The sequence below is a fragment of the Hylobates moloch genome, unplaced genomic scaffold (assembly GCF_009828535.3).
Source record: "Hylobates moloch isolate HMO894 unplaced genomic scaffold, HMol_V3 SCAFFOLD_2, whole genome shotgun sequence".
Classification (NCBI taxonomy): Eukaryota; Metazoa; Chordata; class Mammalia; order Primates; family Hylobatidae; genus Hylobates; species Hylobates moloch.
This window is the reverse complement of record NW_026652277.1, coordinates 15,302,345-15,328,298: the sequence shown is the minus strand read 5'-3', so window position 1 is coordinate 15,328,298 and position 25,954 is coordinate 15,302,345. Positions and strand designations below refer to the sequence as shown.

The following is a 25,954-nucleotide window of genomic DNA, read 5'->3' as shown; positions in this document are numbered from 1 at the left end:
TATGGTGAATAGTGCTGCAATAAACATACGTGTGCATGTGTCTTTATAGTAGAATGATTTATAATCCTTTGGGTACGTACCCAGTAAATGGATTGCCGGGCCAAATGGTATTTCTGGTTCTGGATCCTTGAGGAATTGCCACGCTGTCTTCCACAATGGTTGAACTAATTTTCACTCCCACGAACAGCGTAAAAGCGTTCCTATTTCTCCACATCCTCTCCAGCATAATATCCAGAATCTATAAGGAACTTAAATTTACAAGAAAAAAACAAACAACCCCATCAAAAATTGGGTGAAGGATATGAACAGACACTTCTCAAAAGAAGACATTCATGCAGCCAACAAACGTATGAAAAAAAGCTCATCATCATGGGTCATTAGAGAAATACCAATCAATACCACAATGAGATACCATCTGATGCCAGTTAGAATGGTGATCATTAAAAAGTCAGGTTTTTTTTTTAAAATAGGGTATGAGGAATGGAGTATGAATTAGTTGGAGTCAATTTCTCCTGTGCTTAGAACCTCACATTATTTCTTCCCTCCCTCTGCATGGTTTTTAATATGTCACTTTAAATTTATTAATATGTAAATTGAAAGCCATATTTTCATGTCATTCACCTGATGCATCCCTTCTGCCTCAAAGTCTCTATGTGCCCTGGCCATTTTCCCAGGAGTTCATTTCCCACTTAGACACTCAAGTCAAATGTCACTTCCTCAGGAAGCCTTCCTTGAACTGTTGTCCTTCCCCTGAAAACAATGATCTCAGATGGACATTACACATGTGTGCAATTCTTTGATAAATGTCCTTTCTGTTCCACTAGACTGGACACTGTATTAGTTGAGACTGGGACTGGATTTGGCATTACTCACTGCGAAATCCTAACACCCAAGGCAGCGGCTGGCACAAAAGGCAACTTGTCGATATTTGTTAAGTGAATAATTGAATGAATGAATATGAATAAATGAATAAATAAATAAACCAGCGTCCTTCCAGCTGCACACCTTGTATGTAAATTGTTGCTCACATCTTTAACTTGCCACTGTGTTTCAACTCTACTTAAAATCCAGTTAACTATTTTATGTTTGTGCAGAATGAGAATGGAAATATAAGTAGAGACGATGATGATGCCCTTTAAAATAAATGTTGGCATCTGTCTCCTGTTACTCAAAGTGGCAGACATTCTTGGCTAGCGTTTAAACCTTGACCCTAGTTCTGCCATCACCAGTGTCAATCGAGAAAAATGACAAGTGTCAATTATTTTAAGAGGTTTATTTGCCAAAGTTAAGGATGCATTCCTGGAGACAGGTCTCTGCCTTTCTGCAAACATGGTTTTTTGTTTATTTGTTTTGTTTTTTGTTGTTGTTTGTTTGAGATGAGTCTTGCTCTGTCGCCAAGACTGGGGTGCAGTGGCACAATCTTTGCTCACTGCAACCTCCGCCTCCCGGGTCCAAGCGATTCTCTCTGCCTCAGCCTCCCAAGTAGCTGGGATTACAGGCTCATGCCAGCACACCCAGCTAATTTTTGTATTTTTAGTAGAGATGGGGTTTCGCCACGTTGGCCAGGCTGATCTCAAACTCCTGACCTCAGGCGATCCACCTGCCTTGGCCTCCCATAATGCTGGGATTCCAGGCATGAGCCGCCACGCCCAGCCTCTGAAGACAATTTTAAGGGCTCCAAATCTAAAAGGGAAAGGGCAGAATATTGAGAAATACACAATTTTCATGTAAGAGGAGGGTCGGGAAAAATATTCATTCCTGCCTTTGTCTGGCTCAGTGAATCTGCTTTTTTTTATATATAAAATGACATAGACAAGTGGGGCAGAGGAAAAATGCAGGGAGCCTGCCTTTTACATAAGATAACATAGACGAAATGGGGCAGAGGGGGCGACATAGACGAAATGGGCAGTGGGGGTGACTGTACCTATAAAGATATGCTATCAGTTTACATTGCCGTGGTGAAATATAAGCAAACCCCTTAGAGTGAAGATCTTGCAGCTCACTAGGAATTTCCTTGTGGGCAAAATATGGGGGAGGCATGTAGCTTTTCATCTTGTTGAGGAACCAAAAAGGGAGAGGCAGGTCTGTGTGACCCAGTTCCTAGCTTGACTTCTCCCTTTGGCTTAATGAGTTTGGGGTCCCAAGATTTAATTTCCTTTCTCACTGGGCCCTCAGATGCCAGCTGCTGTTCAGGCTGCGAGACCAGGAGTACGAGACAGCAGTGTGATGGAAAGAGCGCCGGGAGTCAGGGGACCTAAATTCTCTTTTGTTACCAGCTCTGCAGCTTGGGCCGGCCGCACTTGCAGCTCCTTAACCTTAGCCTATCCAGCCACACAAGAAAGGTGATCAGACCAATGCCCACCACTCAGGATTGTTGTAGAGACAATTTGCATGCTGTAAAGTACTCTGCACAGTTAATTGTTCCTTTTTAATTTTTTGATACATAATATTTGTAGTTATGGGGTACATGAGATATTTTGATATACACATAAAATGTGTAATGAGCAAGTCAAGGTATTAAGGACATCCATCACCTTGAGCACGTCAATTGTTCTTATTTTTAAACACCACTGGCCAAATGGAGGTAGTGTTACTGGAAAGGAGTCCTGATCCAGACCCCAAGAGAGGGTTCTTGGATCTCATGCAAGAAGTAGAGGTGAATCTGGCTGGCCGCGGTGGCTCACACCTGTAATCCCAGAACTTTGGGAGGCCGAAGCCGGCGGATCACGAGGTCAGGAGATCGAGACCATCCTGGCTAACACAGTGAAACCCCGTCTCTACTAAAAATACAAAAAATTAGCCAGGCGTTGTGGCGGTTGCCTGTAATCCCAGCTACTCGGGAGGCTGAGGCAGGAGAATGGCGTGAATCCAGGAGGCGGAGCTTGCAGTGAGCGGAGATCGCGCCACTGCACTCCAGCCTGGGAGACAGAGAGAGACTTCGTCTCAAAAAAAAAAGAAAAAAAATAAAAAATAAATAACTAGAGGTGAATCCATAAAGTAAAAGCAAGTTTATTAAGAAAGTAAGAGAATAAAGAATGGCTACTATAGGCAGAGCAGCAGCATATGGGCCGCTCAGCTGCTTATACTTACTGTACTTCTTGATTATATGCTAAACAAGGGGTGGATTATTTGTGAGCTTTCTGCGAAAGGAGTGGGTAATTCCCAGAACTGAGGGTTCCTCCCCTTTTTAGACCATATAGGGTAACTTTCTTACGTTGTCATGGCATTTGCAAACTGTCATAGGGCTGGTGAGAGTGTCTTCTAGCATGCTAATGCATTTCATTATAATTAGCATATAAAGAGCAGTGAGCAGGACCAGAGGTTACTCCCATCACCATCTTGGTTTTGGTGGTTTTGACCGACTTCTTTACTGCATCCTGTTTTATCAGCAAGGTCTTTGTGACCTGTATCTTGTGCTGACCTCCCACCTCATCCTATGACTAAGAATGACTAACCTGGGAATGCAGCCCAGCGGGTCTCAGCCTTATTTTACCCAGCCCCTATTCAAGATGGAGTTGCCCTGGTTCAAATGCCTCTGACAGTAGGAGGCATGAAAACAAGCTCCAAGGCTGAGGGTCCAGGTTCTGCACCCCAGACCCAGGCCTGTGCCATCAGATGTTGACTTGGGGAATCTCTGTCTCAAACCTCCTCTGGGATGACAGATGGGAGGTTTTCAAAATAACTAATACAGCAACAAAGTCCTCTTTTGTCTCTTTTGTCCTTCCTATTTGCAAGCATTGTTCACGTGACGCTCTTCTTTCTATATGCCAACCCTTTTAGATTTTCTTACTGACGTTTTCCTGCAATTACATTAAAAGCTGGTTACCTGAAAACTATCAACCCTACGAGAAGTTCATGAGAGAGCCAGCGTAAGCCAGAAAGCTGGCGGTCCAACCAGACCACAGACTAAAGAGTGAAGCAGGTGAAGCTTATCTGGGGGATGCTCAGCCCCTCCCATCCTATTTCCTTTCTTTTCTGTGCCTGAGGGCTGCTGCATACCAGTTGCAGAAACTTACACTCTTTCCTCTTCTCAAACATGTGAAAGCGAAGGATCTTATCAGAATGTGAGTGATCCAGTGAAAGTAGGTCCCACCCAGGGACTTCAATTCAGTGGATCCTGGCCTGTGTTTGTAAAATGACCCCTCCGTGAGTTGATTGATAGACTCTAAGTAGCTGGAAGGCAGGGGAGTATCTGTTTTTAAAGCCCCCTGCTGAATCCTGGGCAGTTAGGGTGGGACCTGGCTCATGCTGGAAGTTCAATAATGAATTGTTAGATGAGGGTGTCCAGTATAGGGAACCACCTGTGTACCTGTTCTTCCCTTCCTCTCCCATCTCCCTTACAACTCCGTCAATCGCAAGGCTGCCATCACACATCACCACAGACCGCAGGGTTCAAACAGGGATACATTTCCTACCAGTTCTCTAGGCTGCAAGTCCAAGATCAAGGCGTCAGCAGGGTTGGTTTCCTCTAAGCCTCTCTCTCTGGCTTGTAGATGGTCATCTTCTCCCTACGTCTTCACGTTGACTTCTCTCTGTGCATATGTCTGTGTCTTAGCTTCCTCTTCTTATAAGGACACTGGTCCTATCGGATCAGGGCCCACTCAGATGATCTTATTTTAAACTAATTACCTCTTTAAAGACCCTACTGAAGCAGCGTTTTTGTCTGGGGTAAATACCTGAGGTTCATTGTTTCACGACAAGGGAATCGAGGGTGCAGATATACACAAGAACTGAGCTTAGGAGCAGAGATTTGATAAGCTAAAGAAAGAGAAAGGAGGCCAGGTGCAGTGGTTCATGCCTGTAATCCCAGCACTTTGGGAGGCCAAGGCGGGAGGATCACGAGATCAGGAGTTCAAGACAAGCCTGGCCAACATGGTGAAACCCCGTGTCTACTGAAAACACAAAAATTAGCCAGGCATGGTGGTGAGTGCCTATAATCCCAGCTACTCAGGAAGCTGAGGCAGGAGAATTGCTTGAATCCGGGAGGCGGAAGTTGCAGTGAGCCATTGTACTCCAGCCTGGGCAATAGAGTGAGACTGTCTCCAAAAAAAGAAAGGAAGAAAGACAGGAGAACAGCTCTCTCTCCAGAGGGCACTGGATTTTATAGACAGGCTTGAGGAGGCAGTGTCTGATTTCCATAGGGCCCAAAGATTGGTTGAACCAGGTGTGACATTTATATAACATGCAAGGAAGCTGGCTGCCCCACCCTAATCTTATCATGCAAATGGAGTTTTTGCCTGGCAGGTGCCATGTTGCCTGTTCCTTACTATATACCCGGCTGGCAAAGATGGAGCCACCATTTTGAACATGCCTAGTCCCAGGTAGCCTTTTCTTATTGGCACAGATGCCAGCATTCACCCATGCAAGCTTCCAGCTTGCTTGTCTATGTCTACAGCTCGATTTTATAGGCTGCTCTTTGCTAGAAAAGAAAATGATTTGGGGGCTGCTTTTCATAAAAAGGAAAACCTTACTGAGGATTCCTGTACCTTCATATCTGCCTAAATAATTTCTTCTTAACTCCTATATCACTATCTCCTAATATAGTTACATTCTGAGGTGCTGGCTAATACGGTCACATTCTGAGGTGCTGGCTAATATAGTCACATTCTGAGGTGCTGGCTAATATAGTCACATTCTGAGGTTCTGACTAATATAGTCACATTCTGAGGTGCTGGCAGTTAGGACTTCAACATAGGACTTTTTTGGGGGGACACAATTCTGCCTAAAACACTTAGCGAAAGCATCAAGTCCCATCAGGTTTTTATCAATAGGCGTTTATCTGTCAGGCTAGGTGTCAGGGAAGCATCTTTGTGAGCTATCACGCTCTTCTGGAGACTGTGAAACTCTTTCCAACAGGCAGCTACATATAAGTGACGCTGGCACTGTAGAAATAAACCTTCCTCCAGGGCTTTCAGCAATTGCACAGATGGCACACATGTTGTGATTCAGTGTGGCCCATGACGAGGATAAAGTTAAATGCCTTTGATACGGTGACACGAAATGTAACAAGTGGAAGATCAAACAATTGAAGGTGGAAGGATCATTCTCGTAGCCACAAGACGCTAATAATATACAGAAAACTATTTTCATAAGGCAGACTCATCATTTGATATTCTGCTGTTATTTTCTGTGGGATTTTTTTAAAAGGAAAACAATCCCCCAGTAAATTAGAATGTTGCAACCTAATACCACGTTCCAACTCATAAATGTTTTCCTTCAGAGTTCATTTGGAAGCATTTCAGACAGATTGTTAGGATTATTACTTTCTGGGATAAAATCATGCTTTTTTTTTTTTTTTTCAAACATTTCTTCCTCAACTCATAACCTTCCTCTCAGTAATATTTTGCATGTTGCAATAAAAAAGCAAGGCAGGCAGGCAACCTCTATTTTTAGATTAAAACGTTTGCCAAAGTCAAGGAGACTTATCTAAACACTGGATTCCCACAGACATGAGCTGCGTTTGCAATGCCAGACACTTAAGCCAATTTCATAGCCCACTCACAAGTGGACATTGCCAGATGTATCCGCCATCTGTAACCCCACCATTGGACACATTACCTCGAATCCTCTTATTTCTCTTAATATCATCATTGTATGAAAGTGAGCCAAACTTGGGTTGGTTTATGTAAACAACTATACTTGATGGCCTTAGTTCATCTTTAAAACATTTGGGTGCTGTGGAAAGAGGATTGGCAGGATGGGATCTGGGCAGTGATGGGCAGTTCCTGGAGGAGATTCTGTGAGCTGTGGGCAGTGGTATTGCCAAAACAGGAGTCAGGCGTCTGTAGAGCTGAGTTATGAAGGCGAATGGGAAGAAGTCCAGTCTGGTGAAGCCAGGGAGAAAGCCAGAAACTGGCTGTCTCTCAGCGGAGGCACAAGGAGTCCCTAAATCTGCAGGAACAAAGCTGAGTCCAAAAGCAAAGCAGAGTCCTGGATTGTACATCAAAGTGCCCAGAATGCAGTCATCAGACTCCAACAAATGCTACTGAGCTCTTGCCCTTCTCATCTAGGGAAACTTAAGGACCACCAGAGATTCAGCAATGAAGATTGACTTGTGCAATGTCATTTAGAAGCCAGTAGCAAAGTGAACTGGAGTTGAGAATTGCTGATTTTTCAGCTGTCACTTGGTAATTTTACACCTGACATACAACACTGTGTTTCAGAGAAGTCTTCACAGGTTTTAGAGAGATTCAAAGATGATGGGCAAGTCAAAATTGGCCTGTTGATGCACAAACTCCTGTACACAGATGTTGACAGTGACTTTGCAAAAACTGGAAACACCTCAGGGATCCCTAAGCCAGGGATGGATGAATAAACTGTGGGCCATCTACACAGTGGAATACTACTCAGAAGTAAAAAATGAACTCCTGGAACACACAACATTGTGGATGAATCTCAAATGCACCGAGCTGAGTGCAAGAAGCTAGACTCAAAAGGCTGTATGACTCCATTTATATGAAATTCTGGAAAATAGATTAGTGGAGTCCAGGGGTTAGGAGACAGGTCAGGCTTGGCTACAAAACAGCATGGGTGACATTTGGGCATAATGGAACTGTTCTCTATCTTGTTGTGGAAGTGGTTATAGGTCTGGGTGCATTTATCAAAGCTCTTAGCTCTGCTTACTAAAAAGGATGAAATTTATCATAATAAAATGTATCTTTATTTATTTATTTTTATATCTATTTATTTATCGAGATGGAGTCTCACTCTGCCACCCTGGCTGGAGTGCAGTGCTGCAATCTCGGCTCACCGCAACCTCCACCTCCTGGGTTCAAGCAATTCCCCTGCCTCAGCCTCCTGAGTAGCTGGGATTAAAAGCACCTGCCACCACACCAGGCTAATTTTTGTATTTTTTGTAGAGATGGGGTTTTGCCATGTTGGTCAGGCAGGTCTTGAACTCCTGACCTCAAGTGATCCACCCACCTCAGCCTTTCAAAGTGCTGGGATTACAGGCATGAGCTACCATGCCTGGCCATGTCTTTAATTTTTTTTAAAAGGCTGAAGGAGAGAATAAAAACAGCACGTAGATGTGCACCTAGAAGGCAGTGTAAAAAGGATCCCAGTGTGGGCTCAGGAGCCAGACTGCCTCGGTTTAAACTTTTGTCTTGTGACTTTACTGTATTCAGGCTCTGTACCTCATTTTTCTCATTCTAAGATGGGGATGATAAAAGTATCTTTCTCATAGGATTGTTGTAGCACTTAAAGGAGGCAATTATATTGAAAACATTTAGAATATTAGCTTTTCTTTGATCCATCTTTACACAACTGTCCAATATATCCTCAGGATAAATTCCTAGAAGTAGAAACTAGGTCAATGGTACACATAGTCATACATATCAACAAACTGCCTTCCATGAAAATAATGCCAATTTATACTCGCTCAAACAGCCTATAAGCATACCTCTGCTCTCTATCCAACACTGCCTAGTACTAATCTTTTCCAATTTACAAGGTTAAAAAAATGATATCTCTATGTTCCTTTCATTTGGATTTCTTTGATGGCTAGTAAGGTTGAAGTCTTTTCATATATTTATTAGTCACAGATATTTATTTTTATGTGAAATGCCTGTTTGTAATCTTTTTATTAGAATGTTTATAGTTTTAATATTAATTTGTATGAATTTGTTACAGATTAGGCATAATAATAAATGTTAACTTTTTTTTTTAACCAAGTGCCAAACATTCTTCTAAACATTGAAAAATATTAACATTTGATCACGCATATACATTATAAACATTTCACCCTGTTGCTTTTGTTTCTCTTTCAACCTTGCTCATGTGGTTTTTTTTTATTTTTTTATTTTTTATTTTTTTGCTATGAAAGTCATTTAGATTTTAAAATTCCTTTGTGATTTCTACATTTTTGGTCATGTTTAAGGAGGTCTTCCCTTTTGATTAATCATAATGTTTTTATACAACCATAAGATAGACACTTCCATGTTTCACATTTGTTTGGAAATTCCTGGTGGCCATTCTCATTGTCTGGAATTATTCTAAAATAGTAAATGTTTTTTAATTCCAAAAAAAAGGAGATATCCGATGGCATTTTTGGGAACAGTGTATCTATCAAGGAGATGAGAGTGAGAGGTGGGAAGAAGGAAGCAGGAAGAAGGTGACTTAGCTTAGGAAGTATAGGTGCTTGGGTGGCCACAGAGACTGCTCCCCTGAAATGATTCTGGGTGATTCTTTTTTGTTTTTTGTTTTGTTTTGTTTTGTTTGAGATGCAGTCTTGCTCTGTCACCCAGGCTGCAATACAGTGGCATGATCTCGCTGACTGCAACCTCCACCTCCCGAGTTCAAGTGATTCTCCTGCCTCCACCTCCCAAGTAGCTGGGATTACAGGCATGCACCATCATGCCCGGCTAATTTCTGTATTTTCAGTAGAGACGGGGTTTCACCACATTGACCAGGCTGGTCTCGAACTCCTGACCTCAGGTGATCTGCCTGCCTTGGCCTCCCAAATTGCTGGGATTACAGGTGTGAGCCACTGTGCCCAGCTGTTGTTTTTTTAATGGGGTCTCACTATGTTGCCCAGGCTGGAGTGCAGTGGTGCCATCATAGCTCACTGCAATCTCAAACTCCTGGGCTCAAGCGAGCCTGCTACTTCAGCCTCTGAAGCAGCTGGGACTACAGGTTGTATACCACCATGCCTGACTGATTCTTTAATCTGATACTGTCAGCCCTTCCTCATCTTCCCCTTTGGCCTGACCGTTCCCTAGGAGGGTTCCACTCTCCCTCCCTTCACTGTTTCCTGCCCACCTAATCCAAACCTCAGATCCACACTCAAAACAAAGCTGATGTTTTCAAATAGAACTTCTTCCAACACTAAAATTTCCTTCCCAAATTAGCGAAATCAGACTCTGCAAACCAAGCACCACTTTAAAGGCTTGGCTCTTCTTCCTCATTTAAAAATAACGATTTGCAAGAAATAAAATACAAAACATAGGTGTAATGCATCTCCTATGACCTCACATTTTTAGGGGTTTTTTTTCTTGCCAACTGATCCTGCATTCATGCTAATGTCCCCTTTTTGTTTCCTTAAAAGTACTCAGTTGTTCCACCAAAAGCCAAAAAGAAAATAAACTATGTTTCTCAGGCAATGTGAGGCAATAGCAAAGGCCTCCAGCAGTTTGGGAACAGTTTTTGATTGAAAGGAAAGAACCAATTTTAATTGTCAGTTATTTCCTCCAGAAAAAAAAAAAAAAAAAAAAAGCCAGCTTAAGTGTCTATGTATAGCGAAAGGCAAAGTTTTTTATTTGTTTGTTTTCAATTTGCCCTTAAGGCATTTATAGAATGGAAGTAAACACAGATAATGGTATCAGTCCCGTTATCTCAAAGTAAGGGAGAAAAAAATGTTCCAAGTGTTACAAATTCAAATATCAGCCCTGAAACTACTTTGTCTCCAGATTATCATTTAAATTCCTAAGCACAGAATTATGCAATATTTTAAAATATTATTTCTGAGTATTATTTAAATATTATTTCACATGCACACATAAATACACACACTCCAGCATAAATATAAATGTATGTGTATATAAATAGAACAGATACATAACAGACACGCTGCATACACAAACTTCTTTTTTTTTTTTTTTTTGAGACGGAGTCTCGCTCTGTCGCCCAGGCTGGAGTGCAGTGGCGCAATCTCGGCTCACTGCAAGCTCCGCCTCCCGGGTTCACGCCATTCTCCTGCCTCAGCCTCTCCGAGTAGCTGGGACTACAGGCACCCGCCACCACGCCCGACTAATTTTTTTGTATTTTTAGTAGAGACGGGGTTTCACCGTGGTCTCGATCTCCTGACCTCGTGATCCGCCCGCCTTGGCCTCCCAAAGTGCTGGGATTACAAGCGTGAGCCACCGCGCCCCGCCACATACACAAACTTCTATACTTATTTGTGTATAGATGGAAGCAGTGTAGTGCTGTCCAAAACCAACCACGTATTTTGAAAAGAGAAATTCATTCAAAACACAAACCAGCAAATCAGTTCTCCTCCCCTGGAGAGATCTGACAATTTTAAGGCCCGGAGCATAAGTACTTCTGGCTCTTTCTAGCAGGCATAGTTCCAAGGTAGCGTCTCTAAAGGCAAACATACTTTTGTGGTAGGTAACTGTTTTCTTTGCCTCTGAATAACTGTGACCACATTCTCATGAAGAAAATTGTGGCCTGTGTTGCCAGTTATTTTATTTTTCCAGAGTAGAAAAAAATCCCACCCGAAGGCACAGGAATTAAAGTTCCTAAAGGAAAAGCCCATGTCGCATCACTGTTGGGAGGGTGTCCCTCAAATTCTCACCTATAATGACAATCTAGTTGTGATGGAGACTTTCTATTACTTTCTAGAATCTGGAATGTATATGTGTGTGTGTGTGTGTGTGTGTGTGTGTGTCTCAACACCTTCAAGTATACATGCAAAACTCTAGCAGAATTTAGCTGCAGTTGACATTAGTCGGTTTTAATTAATTGTTTCATTTTCTTCATCTCTAGTATCTTTAGTTTATTATTACATTATTACTTATGCTCCCTATTTAATCAGGCACTTATGAAGTCTCTGTTCTGTATCTGGCACTGTGCCTGGTAACATGCATGCAAAGGTTATTTCTTTCTTCATTCATTTCAACCCATACCATTCCATGAATATTTGGGGATGTGCAAACGTAAAGATTCCTGCCCTGGAAGGGCTTACAGTCTTATTTTCTGTGCCATTTCCAGAGAATCAATTCTTAAAATTCGCCTGTTATTTATAAAATGTCTAATCTTATTAAATAAATATTTCACCTTATTTGGAGCCAAGAACAAAGCATGTAATTCATCCTGAATCAGTTTTCATAACAGAGCTCTCCTATCTGGTGTCATGTCAACAGATATGGATTCAGGCCAGGGCCACCTGTGTTACACTTGTCTAAATATTGGAGTTTGTAATTACACAGGAAGAACAGAGCTCATGTTTCTTCAAATCAGTAGCTCTTTTTTTCTCTGATTAAGAAAAAAAAAATGTACTTATCTGCTAGAAGAGACAATGTAACAGAAAGAATACATGTAAACATAGTTGAAAAACTGAAATTCTGATAGAATTTATCGCTATCATTTTAAAAACTGGTAAACTTAGAAACTTCGGCATCTGGCTTCAGAGATTTAAACCCTTACAAAACAATGTTTTATTCCATGAGTCGTAGGTGGCCAAGGTGTAGCCCTTCGCTTAACGTGTTCTTTAATTTCATGAATACGGAGCTCTTTAGATGACGTCTGTTCAACTTATTTGAACATCAGCATGCACATGTTTTTAAATATGGAGCTCTGGAGTCAAGTTCCAAGTCTAATAACTGAATCAGATTCTGTATCCGTAGAACCTAAGACATCTGACAGTGATTTTGACCTGGAGAACTTTCAGATCTTTTTTTTTTTAAATTTTAACAAGTATTATTGTGTCTTAAGTTGGGTTGTCCCAGAGCAGGCATTAAGACAAGGATGAGAAAACAAGCAGTGTATTTAAGAAATCCTGAGAAATATTGGTAAACATAGAGAAGAGAGACATGGAAAAGAAGAATGCAATAAAGATCATCATCAAACCAGTTGCCACTATGGGCAATCAGGGCCCCATCTGGCTGGGGAAAGCAAAGTCAAAGAACAGACCTCAGCTATCCCACTTGACTGATAAGGAAGCTGGGCCACTCACTTTCTAATTCCTACCTGTAATTGACTAAAAGCCATTCCCAGGGGCACTAAGCCCTCAGGGGGAGAATCATCTGCAGTCTCTCTGTGTTCACATGTACGGTGTATTAGTCAGGGTTCTCTAGAGGGACAGAACTAATAGGATTGCTGAACATATAAAGGGGAGTTTATTAAGGAGTATTGACTCACACGATCACAAAGTGAGGTCCCACAATAGGCCGTCTGCAAGCTGAAGAGCTAGGAAGCCAGTCCGAGTCCCAAAGCTGAAGAACTTGGAGTCCAATGTTTGAGGGCAGGAAGCATCCAGCATGGGAGAAAGATGGAGTCCAAAAGACTGAACCAGTCTAGTCTTCCATCGTTCCTCTGCCTGCTTTTATTTTGGCCGTGCTGACAGCTGATTAGATGGTGCCCACCAGATTCAGGGTGGGTCTGCCTTTCCCAGTCCACTGACCCAAATGTTAATCTCCTTTGGCAACACCCTCACAGACACACCCATGAATAATACTTTGCATCCTTCAATCTGATCAAGTTGACACTCAACATCACCTGTGCAAAAGGTGAGTGCCAAAGGGAATACGGCTATAAATCATTTTTCTGTACAAATTCCATTACACCAATTTAATTCCTGACTTAGTTTTCCATATGGAGTGGCCAAATAGGACCTCCCTCCACCTTTGTTTTTTGTTTTTCTATTTTCATTCGCATTGTGCTAGAATTAACCAATTATAGTTTCAACTGTTGTAAGTCTTCTTCTGTGGCCCTTATTTCTACCAAGTCCAGTTTTCTTTTTCTCTTTTTAGATTTATTTTAGATTCAGGGGATCCGTGTGTATGTTTGTCACATGAGTATATTGCATAAAGGGGTTTAGGCTTCTAGCATACTCATCACTCAAAGATTGAACACTCGACTCCGTGGGTAATTCTTCAACCCTTATCTCCCTCCCTCCTTCCCCACTTTTGGAGTCCCCAGTGGCTATCATTACCATCTTTACATCTATGTGTACTCACTGTTTTAGCTCCCACTTATAAGTGAGAACATGCAATATTTGATTTTCTGTTTCTGAGTTCACTTAGGATAATGGCATCTAGTTCCATCCATGTTGCTGCAAAGGACATGATTTCATTCATTTTTATGGCTACATAATATTCCATGGTGTTTATGTACAATATGTTCTTTATCCAATCCACTGTTGATGGACACTTAGGTTGGTTCCATGGAGGTCCAGTTTTCTTACATCTAAATTTTACTCTGCAGATTTAGCCACTGTCATTTTTATTTGTGTTTGATTGCTTCTACTAGGGACAGTCATTGTAAATGAGATTAAGAAAAGCCCGCCAGATGCAGTGGCTCATGCCTGTAATCCCAGCACTTTGGGAGGCCAAGGCGGGTGGATCATGAGGTCAGGAGATCAAGACCATCCTGGTTAATGCGGTGAAACCCCATCTGTACTAAAAAATACAAAAAATTAGCCGGGCGTTGTGGCGGGTGCCTGTAGTCCCAGCTACTCGGGAGGCTGAGGCAAGAGAATCACTTGAACCCTGGAGGTGGAGGTTTCAGTGAGCCGGGATTGCACCACTGCACTCCAGCCTAGGCGACAGAGTGAGACTCTGTCAAAACAGGAAAAAAAAAAAAACCAGACAGTTTGACCTCTATGTTAGCCAATCACCTAAATAATTGTGACCATTCCCCCTTACCTAGTCCGGGACTGCTCCACTGCAGTCACCCAGTTCCACCACTTACCTACTTGCGTGAATGTTAGGAGATTTATAGTTTAGCCTTCTTAAGTCCCAATTGACTCATTTGCAAAACTGTGCTAATAATAAAGACCTCCTACCTTCTTGTTAGGAATCATTCAAAGGAAATCCTTTAAAAGGACTCCTGGCACACAGTGCTCCTCCATGTGCTATTCATTAGGATTGCTGTTGTTACTTCAGATCATTATGTTAGTTATATTATATACTACTGATTGCTTTGCCAAAATTATACTTACCACCCATACTATTTGTAAAGAGCAAACGGTTGTGTCAAAATGACAATCAGAACACTCCACTTCTGGGTTAGTAACCCTTCCTCATAGGGTATTCACTGGTGAGAGTGATAACACGAAATGTGTAATGAGCCTGGTACCTAGCGGACACTAACCACCTGACTTTCCCCTTTTCCTTCCCTGGGGGTATGTGCCTTGAACCTGGAGGATAGGATAGTGATGCGATGATGGGTTTCTAGAAATTGACCTTCCTAAGCACAGAAGGGGTTGAGATCCACTGATGGACGTTTTATCAAGTTGGTTATAGTGAAGCTCCAACATCCTTTCAAAAATGCCTTAAGAAAGGTGTGATTTCTCTTCTAATTTTGTGGCTCTCATACCATCAGCATGTAGGGGTATTCTATGTGCTACTTACGATTTTGAACTTAGTAAATTGCTTCTATACGATTCATGTATGTGTTCTGTGTTTTTGTCTTTTTAAGATTTGATTGTGGGTGCATTTGGAACAGGAAAAGTCGCTGTTTACAGGTACGTGATTGGTAGTATTCAAATGTTTTTCTCATTGTTTCAAATACATTTTCTTGTTAGTTTTGCCTTAAAGAGAGGATTCCAACGATTTATTCTGGGGAATATTTAGATGCTCTTTTAAGGTCTAGAGGTATTTTTTGCTCTCACTCTTTCTTTCCTTTGCATTTTTACTCTCATACTGCATGACCAAACTTCCAGATTTTATGAACATAATGTTAAATAAGATATGAAATGAAGCAGATCTTATAAAATGATCCACTTTTTAGATGTTACTGAATTTGATTTATTCTCTATGCTTTGGAAATGTATTGAAATGTTCACTTGTAAAGAAGGGGTGCAGGGTAGAAGAATGTTACTATTTATCCTGGCTTCTATAATCAAACTGGACACTAAGTTAGGGAATAGAACATTCCAAGAGTTGGTAGCCTCCAAAGGCAAGTATTGAAAACAGTTCAAATACAACAGCTATGGATTCCAATCCTGGACATTCCATACACTGACTGATTTGTAATCCTGGGCAAGTTCTTATCACTTTCAGAGTTTCAGATTTCTGATCTGTAAAAGAAGGATAAAAACAATATTTATAAGGTTACCTTTGTTCAAAGGATTCAGTGAGAATATGCGTGTGGTGTACACAGAATAGTAACTGGGAAAGAGGTGGTGCTCAACTTCAGCTTCTTTAAAAAAAAAAAAAAAAGTTTTATGGCAGGACACGGTGCCTCACGCCTATAATCCCAGCACTTGGGCGGCCAAGGTGGGTGGATAACTTGAGGTCAGGCATTTGAGACTGGCCTAGCCAACATAGCAAAACCCCGTCTCTAATTAAAATACAAAAATTAGCAGGACATGGTGGCACACGCCTGTAATCCCAGCTACTCGGGTGGCTGAGGCACGAGAATCACTTGAACCTGGGAGGTGGAGGTTGTAGTGGGCAGAGATTGTGCCACTGCACTCCAGCCTGGAAGACAGAGTGAGACTCCATCTCAAAAACAAACAAACAAACAAAAAAAACGGCTTATGACATGAGAATTCAAGACACTAGGTCAGGATATCAAGACAAAAGGCCAAGGGCATACCTGGGTGTACTAGGCTCATAGTGTTAACCTAGTCAGCTTCCAGAGATATTCTAAGGTTAAGTTTCCTCAAATAGGTAAGATTTTCTTCTTCATCAGTCCCAAGACAAACTCAAAGAGGTTGATTTGTACCAACCATATCCCACTTAAGGTTCTAGAGAATTAGACAGTCGAAACCCTCAAGGTTTCTGAAGTATGGGGCTTGGGTTTGCGGTGGCCGTGGAGTGCACCACTCAGAGCTGCTGGAGCAGAATGGGCACAGGGCTCAGGTGCTCCGCTTCCAATCCTCCACTTTCATGACAAGGCCGTGTTTTCCATGAGCTGCTCCCAGCCAAAGTGGACACAACAAGAACACAAATGTAGGCCTGTTTTTGCAAGACATGGAAATCCTCTCAGGGGCAAATTTGGCTCAAGGACTCTCCATTGCCCAGGCCAGAACTTTCTTATCCAGTCCTCTGTCCTTCCCTTGATCCTTCCAGGCATCAGAACTCCCAGCCCCCTCCACTATCTCCCCACTTTTCCTCATAAGTGTTTCACCCCAGTACATCTCTTGCATATCTAGTTCTGTTTTATCATCTGCTTTTCCAAGGAGTTGAACTAACACAGTATTGAAAGCAAAATTATGTAACAAAATACAGAGAAGTGGCATGAAGGAACTTAGGAGAAATCCCATCAGGCCCATCACTTATTGTTTCAAGCAGTGCTATAAACCCATTCGGTCCCAAGACACAGCCCTTCCTCTTGTTGGGGGGAAACTTATCCAACATGGCTTCATTTCTCCCTGTCATTTGAGGACTTTGGCTTCCAACGATCATATCTTGGAACCAAGCTTCAAAACCTGCTCTATTCCCTTCCCCCATGATTTATTAATACTTTTTTGTTTTGTCATCCTCATCTGGGTGGCTGGAATTGAGTTTACTTACACTCTGTCAGTCTCTCTCCTCAAATTTGGCTATGTATTAGAATCACCGGGAGACTTTGATTAAAATTCCAATGTCTGATCCTTACCCCATAAGCTCTGGTTCAGTTGGTGTGGCAGGGCCTGGGCATAGAATTTGTTTTAAAGCTCTTTAGGTGATTATATTGTGCAGTCAGGATTGAGAACCACTTCTCTGGCTGATGTACAGAATTATTCTGCAAACCCACCTTCGTGTATTTAGCTAAATTTGCAAAGCTTAGCTTGAAAACTATCAGTGGAAATTTAAAAATTATCAATGATAATTTGCAAACTTCAAGTACTCACAAAATTAAAATTATCAATGAAAAGTTGCAAACTTTAAGTACTCACAAACACGAATGGCTGTAAGATGATGTATTTCATCAGATACAGATGTAGGTATGCTAGCAGGTGGCAGACCAATATTTCACAGCAATATTGCCATAATACTGGGGGCCCACTTTATAAAGAAATTAGGTTGTGTATGCAACTTTGCTTGATAGACCCACAGCACTCTTTATTTGTGTTTGTGTGCTTCCAGATGTGTTTTGAGGTGATTAGCTGAGTGTGATACCCATCTGTTCATGCAGTGAGCAAAATTCTTGGCACAAATGCTGAGAACGTTGGCAATGGCCTCTGGAGTATTCTGTCTACTACTGAGTTCGGTATGCAGTGAAATGGGCTTCTGCCTGCCTATCACCTTTGTGTTTTATTCAAACAAACTCTGCATTTTCTCCCTGCAGAGCAAGACCGGTTGTGACTGTAGATGCCCAACTTCTGCTGCACCCAGTGATTATCAATCTTGAAAATAAAACTTGCCATGTTCCAGACTCTATGACATCTGCAGCCTGGTGAGTTAGTCCAGTGCTTCTCAAACTCCAATGTCAATTCACATCACCTGGGTATCTTGTGAAAAATACAGATTTGGATTCAGTAAGTCTGAGGTAGGGCCTAGATTTTGCATTTCTCGAAAAAACTTCAAGAGATGCTGCTGCTGCTGATCTGTGGCCCAAGTTTGAGTAGCAAGGAATTAGTCTTTCAAGAGAGCCTATGATATGATGCTGATCTTTGGCTTACCATTCAAAGGCTACTTCTCCAATCTACAGGCTCTATGTGAGATGAGAAGTGTAAAAACATTTGGGGAAATTCCCAGTGAAACAAATCTTGGAGATAGCTCTTAGATTCTTGGTGTACTAAAATAAACATTAACCACGGTAAAAATATAACAAAATACCTAGACTCTTACATGTTGGCATATGCTTATAGATACTGCTTTCCAGGCACATATAATGTCTTATTTATTTATTTATTTATTTATTTATTTATTTATTTATTTATTGAGATGGAGTCTCTCTGTCACCCAGGCTGGAGGGCAGTGGCACAATCTCGGCTCACTGCAACCTCCGCCTCCCAGGTTCAAGCGATTCTCGTGTCTCAGCCTCCTGAGTAGCTGGAATTACAGGCACCCACCACCATTCCCAGCTAATTTTTGTATTCTTAGTAGAGATGGGGTTTCACTATGTTAGTCAGGCTGGTCTTGAACTCCTGACCTCAAGTGATCTGCCTGCCTTGGCCTCCTAAAGTACTGGGATTACAGGCGTGGGCCACCGTGCCCAGCCGATGTCCCATTTCTAACTAGTCAATTTACTGAGTTAATTTACTGGGCTTTCTATGCTGACAACAGATGCCAGTTTTGTAACTTAGCATGCACAGCTAGACAGAAGGAACACATTATACAAGTAAAGATTTTTGTGCCATAAGCTGTATTTTTGTGTCCGTCATTAAGAATAGCGATTGAATTATTCCTTTTGCCTGGATGATGGAGGCTTTGCTTGTACTTTCAGAAGCTGGCTGATGTGACTCCTGAAAGTGTTCCTTCTGAATTTTGTCAGCCATCTGGAGGGAGTACAAGATGGAACTTGACTATAACACAGTTCAAGAAAATACCACTTTGTTTCCCAATATGTAGGTCCTCAAGGGTTAGAAGTCACTATGTTGGTTAATGCCTTCAGGATATACCCTCTGAAAGATCAACAAATCCTTGGGGTGTTTAATATTTTTCCCTTATTTTTCAGGAGACGTGGTCTAACTCAGACAGTATTTTTGGTTTCTGAGAATGTCAGAATTGCAGAACTAACCACTCTTGACCCAGAGAACTTATTTCCAGCCAATTTTAACATGTTGTTGATGGCCTTTTGACAGGAGTTCATACTGGAGTCAAAGCTTTTGAGGGCGGAGGGTGGGGACTTAGAGGACCCTGAAGAATTCTTTGAAAAACATCCTATTGCTGGGAGCTGGGGAGTGTGGCGGGAAAGCACCCTCTTCTTTAACTGCTTTTGAAAAGAGTTGGAAAACGCCCTGGGCACATTTTAAAATGGTTTAAAACCATAAAACAGTATAATGAAAACCTGATCTGAGAAAATATGTCACAGAGCCAGCATTTATCCTTACCCATGCATGATTAAATGAACAATGAACTGAGAAAGTTGCTACTTGTTCATGAGTATTAAAACTTCAGTATTTCCCCCAAATAGGCTCACATCTTCATAACAGAGTGGACTTCTAGGCTGAATTCCTTTAAGCACATGTGGTACACTCTGATATAGAATGTTGTTGTTTTGAACTAGATAATTGATTCTAAGGGTTTTTAGTTTAATGGATATTTGTGTGTGGTGTGTGTGTGTGTGTGTGTGTGTGTGTGTGTGTGTTTTAACCAGATTAAGAGTTCTGTTTGGGGCCGGGCGCGGTGGCTCACGCCTGTAATCCCAGTACTTTGGGAGGCAGAGGCAGGAGGATCACGAGATCAGGAGATCGAGACCATGGTGAAACTCTGTCTCTACTAAAAATACAAAAAATTAGCTGGGCGCGGTGGCAGGCGCCTGTAGTCCCAGCTGCTCGGGAGGCTGAGGCAGGAAAATGGCGTGAACCCAGGAGGCGTGGCACCACTGCACTCCAGCCTGGGGGGAAAGGGGGGAACCCCCTCCAAAAAAAAAAAAAAAAAAAAAGAGTTCTGTTTGGTTTTATGGAAAGGATATTACTTTTTAACAAGAAAATGTCTTTCTTTTCATGAGCCATTTTCTTACTGCATTTAATCGTATTATTAAGATAAAGTGCAATTTGTTATGTGGACAAATGTATATCCCTTTACAATTACATTTGTTTCTATTGCATACATTTTTCTGGAAGAGGTCTTATTTTCACATGCAAAATTTGTGAATGGTGCCTCAGAGCCTCAGAAGACAGAAAGTTAACAGCTGGTTCAGTCTAGAATGTGTTTCTTTGATTCTCTTTTTTCTTTATTTTAGGAACTTAGCTTAGTTTTTCCAAAATGATTGAAAGGTCTCTGTTGATTTTCTCTGCTGTTATTTGTGTCTGTATTTGATATAACCTTATACCATACATCTGAAAACTATCACATAAACTCTACCTGGCAAATAGTTCTTCACTTCCATCGATGTGGATTTCTTTGTCTTTCAAACAGCAGTGTAGTTTTATAAAGTATCTATCTTTAATTGGCATTTCTAAGTTAGAAAAAGGGGGGAAAAAGCCAGCTCAATAAATATTAACATAACTGGCGACTAACCAATTATAAAAAGAAAAACTAGGCCGGGCGCGGTGGCTCACGCTTGTAATCCCAGCACTTTGGGAGGCCGAGGCGGGCGGATCACGAGGTCAGGAGATCGAGACCACGGTGAAACCCCCTCTCTACTAAAAATACAAAAAAATTAGCTGGGCGTGGTGGCGGGTGCCTGTAGTCCCAGCTACTCGGGAGGCTGAGGCAGGAGAATGGCATGAACCCGGGAGGCGGAGCTTGCAGTGAGCCGAGATTGCGCCACTGCACTCCAGCCTGGGCGACAGAGCGAGACTCCGTCTCAAAAAAAAAAAAAAAAAAAAAAAGAAAAACTAGCGAAATACTTCATTTTAGAAATGTAAAAGGGAGTAACGACCCAGTTGTCCAACCTGATTAAAAAAACTTGTCAGATGTGAGTGACCATGTGAAACCTGCTATTTGCTATCACTGAAATAGGACTGAAAACTGATGAGAATATAAAACGAATTGCTTTGTACTTTTAAATCATGTTTCACATTTATCTCATTTTCTCTTCATCATAGACAGCTATGAGCACGGTCACATCGCAGAATCATTATTCCAACCATGCTTGGGTTGGGACTAGCCTCAGAAGATCATGTAGTGTATCACCCTGCCTTCTGGCCATATCAAAAGCACTGTCCACAAACAGTTTAATTTAGAATTTATGTAATAAGGGACCTGGGTTGATTTGATGGGTTTTTTGTTCCAATCAGACCTATTTAGACCAATGGGCCATACTGAAAATGACCAATATTTCTAGTTTGAAATTTTAATTCTAATTTAATAAAAGTTTACAGCTTTCCCTAATGACCCAAGTATACTTTGTAATTAGCTGTAGGCCTGCAAATGACCCTTATTCTATGCTCTATATGACCTGTGATGTATGTGTGCTTATATATAATATAGTATGTATGTTTTTCTAAATTCAGAATGAACACATCAACCCACTACTATAAAATCTTGAAATTTGCTTTATAGATCATAACAGACAGCTTGAAAAATTATGACTTCACAGACTCTTTTCCACTAAAGTAATCTATGAACAGGCAGGTTTAGGTTGGAGCGCTATTATTGAGAATTCAGTACATTGTAGCAGTCATATTACACTCGTATGAAAAAAGGTTAAAGTCATCCATTTGCTAATGATATTCAGATAACAGAAAGAGAGAGCTAAGAAAGAAAGAGAGATTTATACTGACATGTAATTCATAAATAAATAGTAACCCTTTAGCTGATAACATCATTTATCAACTATATACCGTCCCACAAGGAAAAAAAATGTTCATTTATATAACTTTATTCCTTTTTAAAAATTTGTTATTGATTTTGAATTGTTTGTATTAAAAATACTGTATCTAAAATGATTTTAATGTATATATGTTGATAATTTAATTACAAATAGGAATTTATTTTATAAAAGCTAATGGCTTTGGTCTACACAGTTAATGATGAATAGAAAAAAAGATCATTGGCCGATTTGAACATACAATCAAATACTTTCAAAAAGGTTGGACGCAGAAAAATTCTAATTTTGAAAGCCAGGCTTACTACAAAATTGAAAGATGTAATTAACTCTTCATCTTTCTTCAATAATTCTAATTGAAGCAGAAGCGAGTTGGAATCAGTGATTTCTCTGGGCAAGTGGAATAAACACTTGTAATAGCGTAGACATTTCAGGAAACTTTTGACTTAATGGTATGTGGCAAATTATTTACCCTGAGGAGAGACATGGACTGAGGTCACGGTAGATAGATGAATCCCAGATGTGACACATTTTCATTATATTTGACACAGGAAGCTGACACATAATTAAAGTATGATTGAGGATTATTTACTCCATTTGAATTCCTTAGAAATATCCAAATCATACTATAGTATTTTACTGGTAAAAAGTTTATGATTGTCATTAAACCATACTTAAGTATTTTCTTATATTTTCACTTTCCTAGAAATGCGAAAAGGCCCCATCTCTAGTGATGGCTGCTAGGGCTTGGAATTTTTCAGGGAGAAGTGAGCACTTTCATTCAACAAAGGCAGCCAGGGAGTCAGTCATCTCTCATTCCATCTGTAGCCACAGACCAAAGCCAAGTGCAGATCATCCTATAAGCCAGTGCAGACATTGCCTCGAATGGTGGTGATGGTGTGTTCAAGGCACAACTCCAAAGTATCTCTCATGGATATCTGTCCTCTCCTGATTGTCTTTATTCCTGTATCATTGTGCCCACCTAGCTTGAGACAGCCGTGCTAAGCTTCCTGTTTTCTCTTTCTCCCCTCCCTCTTCTCGTCTCTACCTCCAGTCTTACCCTAACTGTAGCAAGGTTCTGCCAAATTCCATCTCCTTCCAAGCAGAGTGCGTGTTTTAAGTTAAGCATACCATGTGTTCCATGCTTCTGAAGATTAAATCTGCATTTTTTAGCATGACTTTCAAAGCCCCGTTCCTCACCGATCCACCAAGCCAGCCTTGCCTCCTACAACTTTGCCATCTTGCTCAGTGCCCCGACCACATTGAATTTCTTCAGTTTCCTCAAATGGATCCAGATTTTTACTCACCTCCATATTTTACCTCTAGCTATCCTCTTGCTCTGCTGCCTAATTCTTCCCTCCCTGGCACATGGAAGATACTGACATGTATTCATTGAATAAAAGCAACAAGTGATTGATTAATTGAGCAATTGATTAAATCAGCTAACCTCCTGTACTATTTTCCAGTATTACCTTCCACGTAATAATAATGTCACTTGTCTTGATTGTATTAGTGTTGAGATCAATTGGTAGAAGGGGTGTGTGTGTGTGTGTGTGTGTGTGTGCGTGTGTGTAATTAGAAATATATAGAGAAAATGATATTCATTATCTGGGATGAAGGAAGGCTTCTACTTTAGATTCAAAACTCTATTAACCAATAAATTACTATTATTTTCTATAGCTTTTCTTTAAGAGTATGTGCATCGGTCACAGGCCAGAGCATTTCAAACACAATAGGTAAGCACGTTTTCATTTTTACATTCTTATACTATACTAAGAAACTTGAACAGTAACCATTTCTCTGCACAGACCATAAAAAATGAAAGAACCCTTGAGGAATATCAAGATGTCTGTTGCATATACGGAATCGTCTAATAAATATTACTTCAATACTTGGTAATACTATTATTTATAAGAACATATAATTACAGGGAAAATGACAACTTTTATAAAACCATTATAAAAAATTTTTAGCTTGGAGAGTATGTTATAAAATTTTTCCAGCTCATTTATCATGCTTGATCTCAACTATGAAAAATAAATGTTTCCTGAATAAGCAACTTGAAATGGAAATTCATCTCGCTGATAGAGCACTGTATTCACTGAATACTTTTTCCCCACTTTACTTCTGTCCTTTAGTCTTGACGGCAGAGGTGCAATTAGATTCCCTGAAACAGAAAGGAGCCATTAAACGGACGCTCTTCCTTGATAACCATCAGGCTCATCGTGTCTTCCCTCTTGTGATAAAACGGCAGAAATCCCACCAGTGCCAGGATTTCATCGTTTACCTTCGAGTAAGTATTCCAGGAAGACTTCTCCGGCCTCTCACCTTCATATCCAAATTCCAACCATTTTTCTCCATTTAACCATCATATTTGTCTGCATAGACCCCCATCTGTCTGTTTTCATTTTCATAGCAGGAAACTTTATTTTAGGGTCAAATGCTCTCCTCTTGACCCTGACTTCAACTAACCTGATGATGTGTTGCTATTAATTTCTAAGGCTTCTTTTCATTTTGAGCAAAATCTTTATAATGGCATTCAGCTCACATGGTTTTCATTTCTACCAACCTCCTCCCCAAGAAACATAAAAGCGCAACACAATTTATGTGAATTTTTCTCCTATGTGAGTATGTCTTGTTAGATTTTATCAATGCACATTTCAGAGCCAACTCAGGAAAACATTTAGGCATTCAAAGCTTTTATTAGAAGTAATTTATAATTATCTTCTTTAAAGTAATGTGTTTTTACAATGACTTCAAAACCTACCGAAATTTTAAAGTAAAAATATTTATAACACAATTACCTATCTTCACCTTGCCAGTTGTGAGGTTGTGATAACTGTCTCAATTTCTCTTTTCCATTAGGGGGCTTAGTTAGCAAGGACCACCCTAGGAAAGATCACAGGTTCACAATCACACTCAAGAATGAAAAGTTGGATACCTGACCCTCGATTGGCACACAATTGAAGGGGTGACATATCCACTATGTGTCTAGTGCTTGCTGTTTGCTGCTTACCCCTCCCTACTAAAGGAGTTCTGTTTCTTTTTCCAAGAGAACTTCAAATGTCCTGAAGGTGTTCTGAAGTTCATGCAGGCAAGGGCTTAAAAAGATGATGAGAGGAAGAGAATCAAGATGTTTTCTTCTTCTGGGCCCCAAGAGAGAACTCATAAATTCTGGCAACCTCACGAAAACAAAAATCCAAATTCATGATTTTTTTGTGACGTTTATGATATACACGTGTAATATTTTACTTTGCAACTTGACCAGTTCTGCATGAGTTGTTGAAGGTCTGTAGAACCCAAAGATTGGCTCCAGAAGCATATTTCAATGAAGCCGCAGCTCTAAATGATTTCATCACTGCACGTATATTAGGCATGTTGGCTACTATATACCACATAAATCAGCCTCCATCTAAGCCTGCTGCAAGGATAATTGTTTCATTATTCACTTTCATTGAGTAAATTCCAGTGTTGCCTGACTTTTGCAGACTGACATCTTGCAGCTATTTCATGGAGCCTCTGTTGAGTTTGTGATTATTTTTCCTAGGATGAAACTGAATTCCGAGATAAATTATCTCCAATCAACATTAGTTTGAATTACAGTTTGGATGAATCCACCTTTAAAGAAGGCCTGGAAGTGAAACCAATATTGAACTACTACAGAGAAAACGTTGTTAGTGAACAGGTAAGTCCTTCACGGTCTTTGACGGCATTTTCTCAAGCAAGCTCTCTGGGGTGTTGTTCTTATGGCTTTAAGACTAAAGCCAGCTCCTTTCATTTTTATTTCTGCATGCAGACATGCAACATTTGGGAGTTTTCCTACCATGTTTCCTGAAACACTGCATGATTGTGTTTCTCGGAAGCCTTTCCTCTTGTGCAACCAAGATTTAATTTGTTCAAAATGTGGCTGTAATGGAAGCAATAC

General features: G+C 40.8%; 1 protein-coding gene across 1 annotated transcript in view; it reads left to right on the top strand.

Annotated features, from left to right (window-relative positions):
* Window positions 1-25,954, top strand: part of ITGA8 (integrin subunit alpha 8) — a 204,543-nt gene that overhangs the window by 93,250 nt on the left and 85,339 nt on the right. Inside the window, exons 14-18 of the mRNA XM_032163020.2 lie at window positions 15,139-15,184; window positions 17,938-18,045; window positions 23,710-23,765; window positions 24,168-24,322; window positions 25,577-25,714. Of these exons, the coding sequence (XP_032018911.1) occupies window positions 15,139-15,184; window positions 17,938-18,045; window positions 23,710-23,765; window positions 24,168-24,322; window positions 25,577-25,714 (503 nt within the window). The remainder of the gene's footprint in view (window positions 1-15,138; window positions 15,185-17,937; window positions 18,046-23,709; window positions 23,766-24,167; window positions 24,323-25,576; window positions 25,715-25,954) is intronic.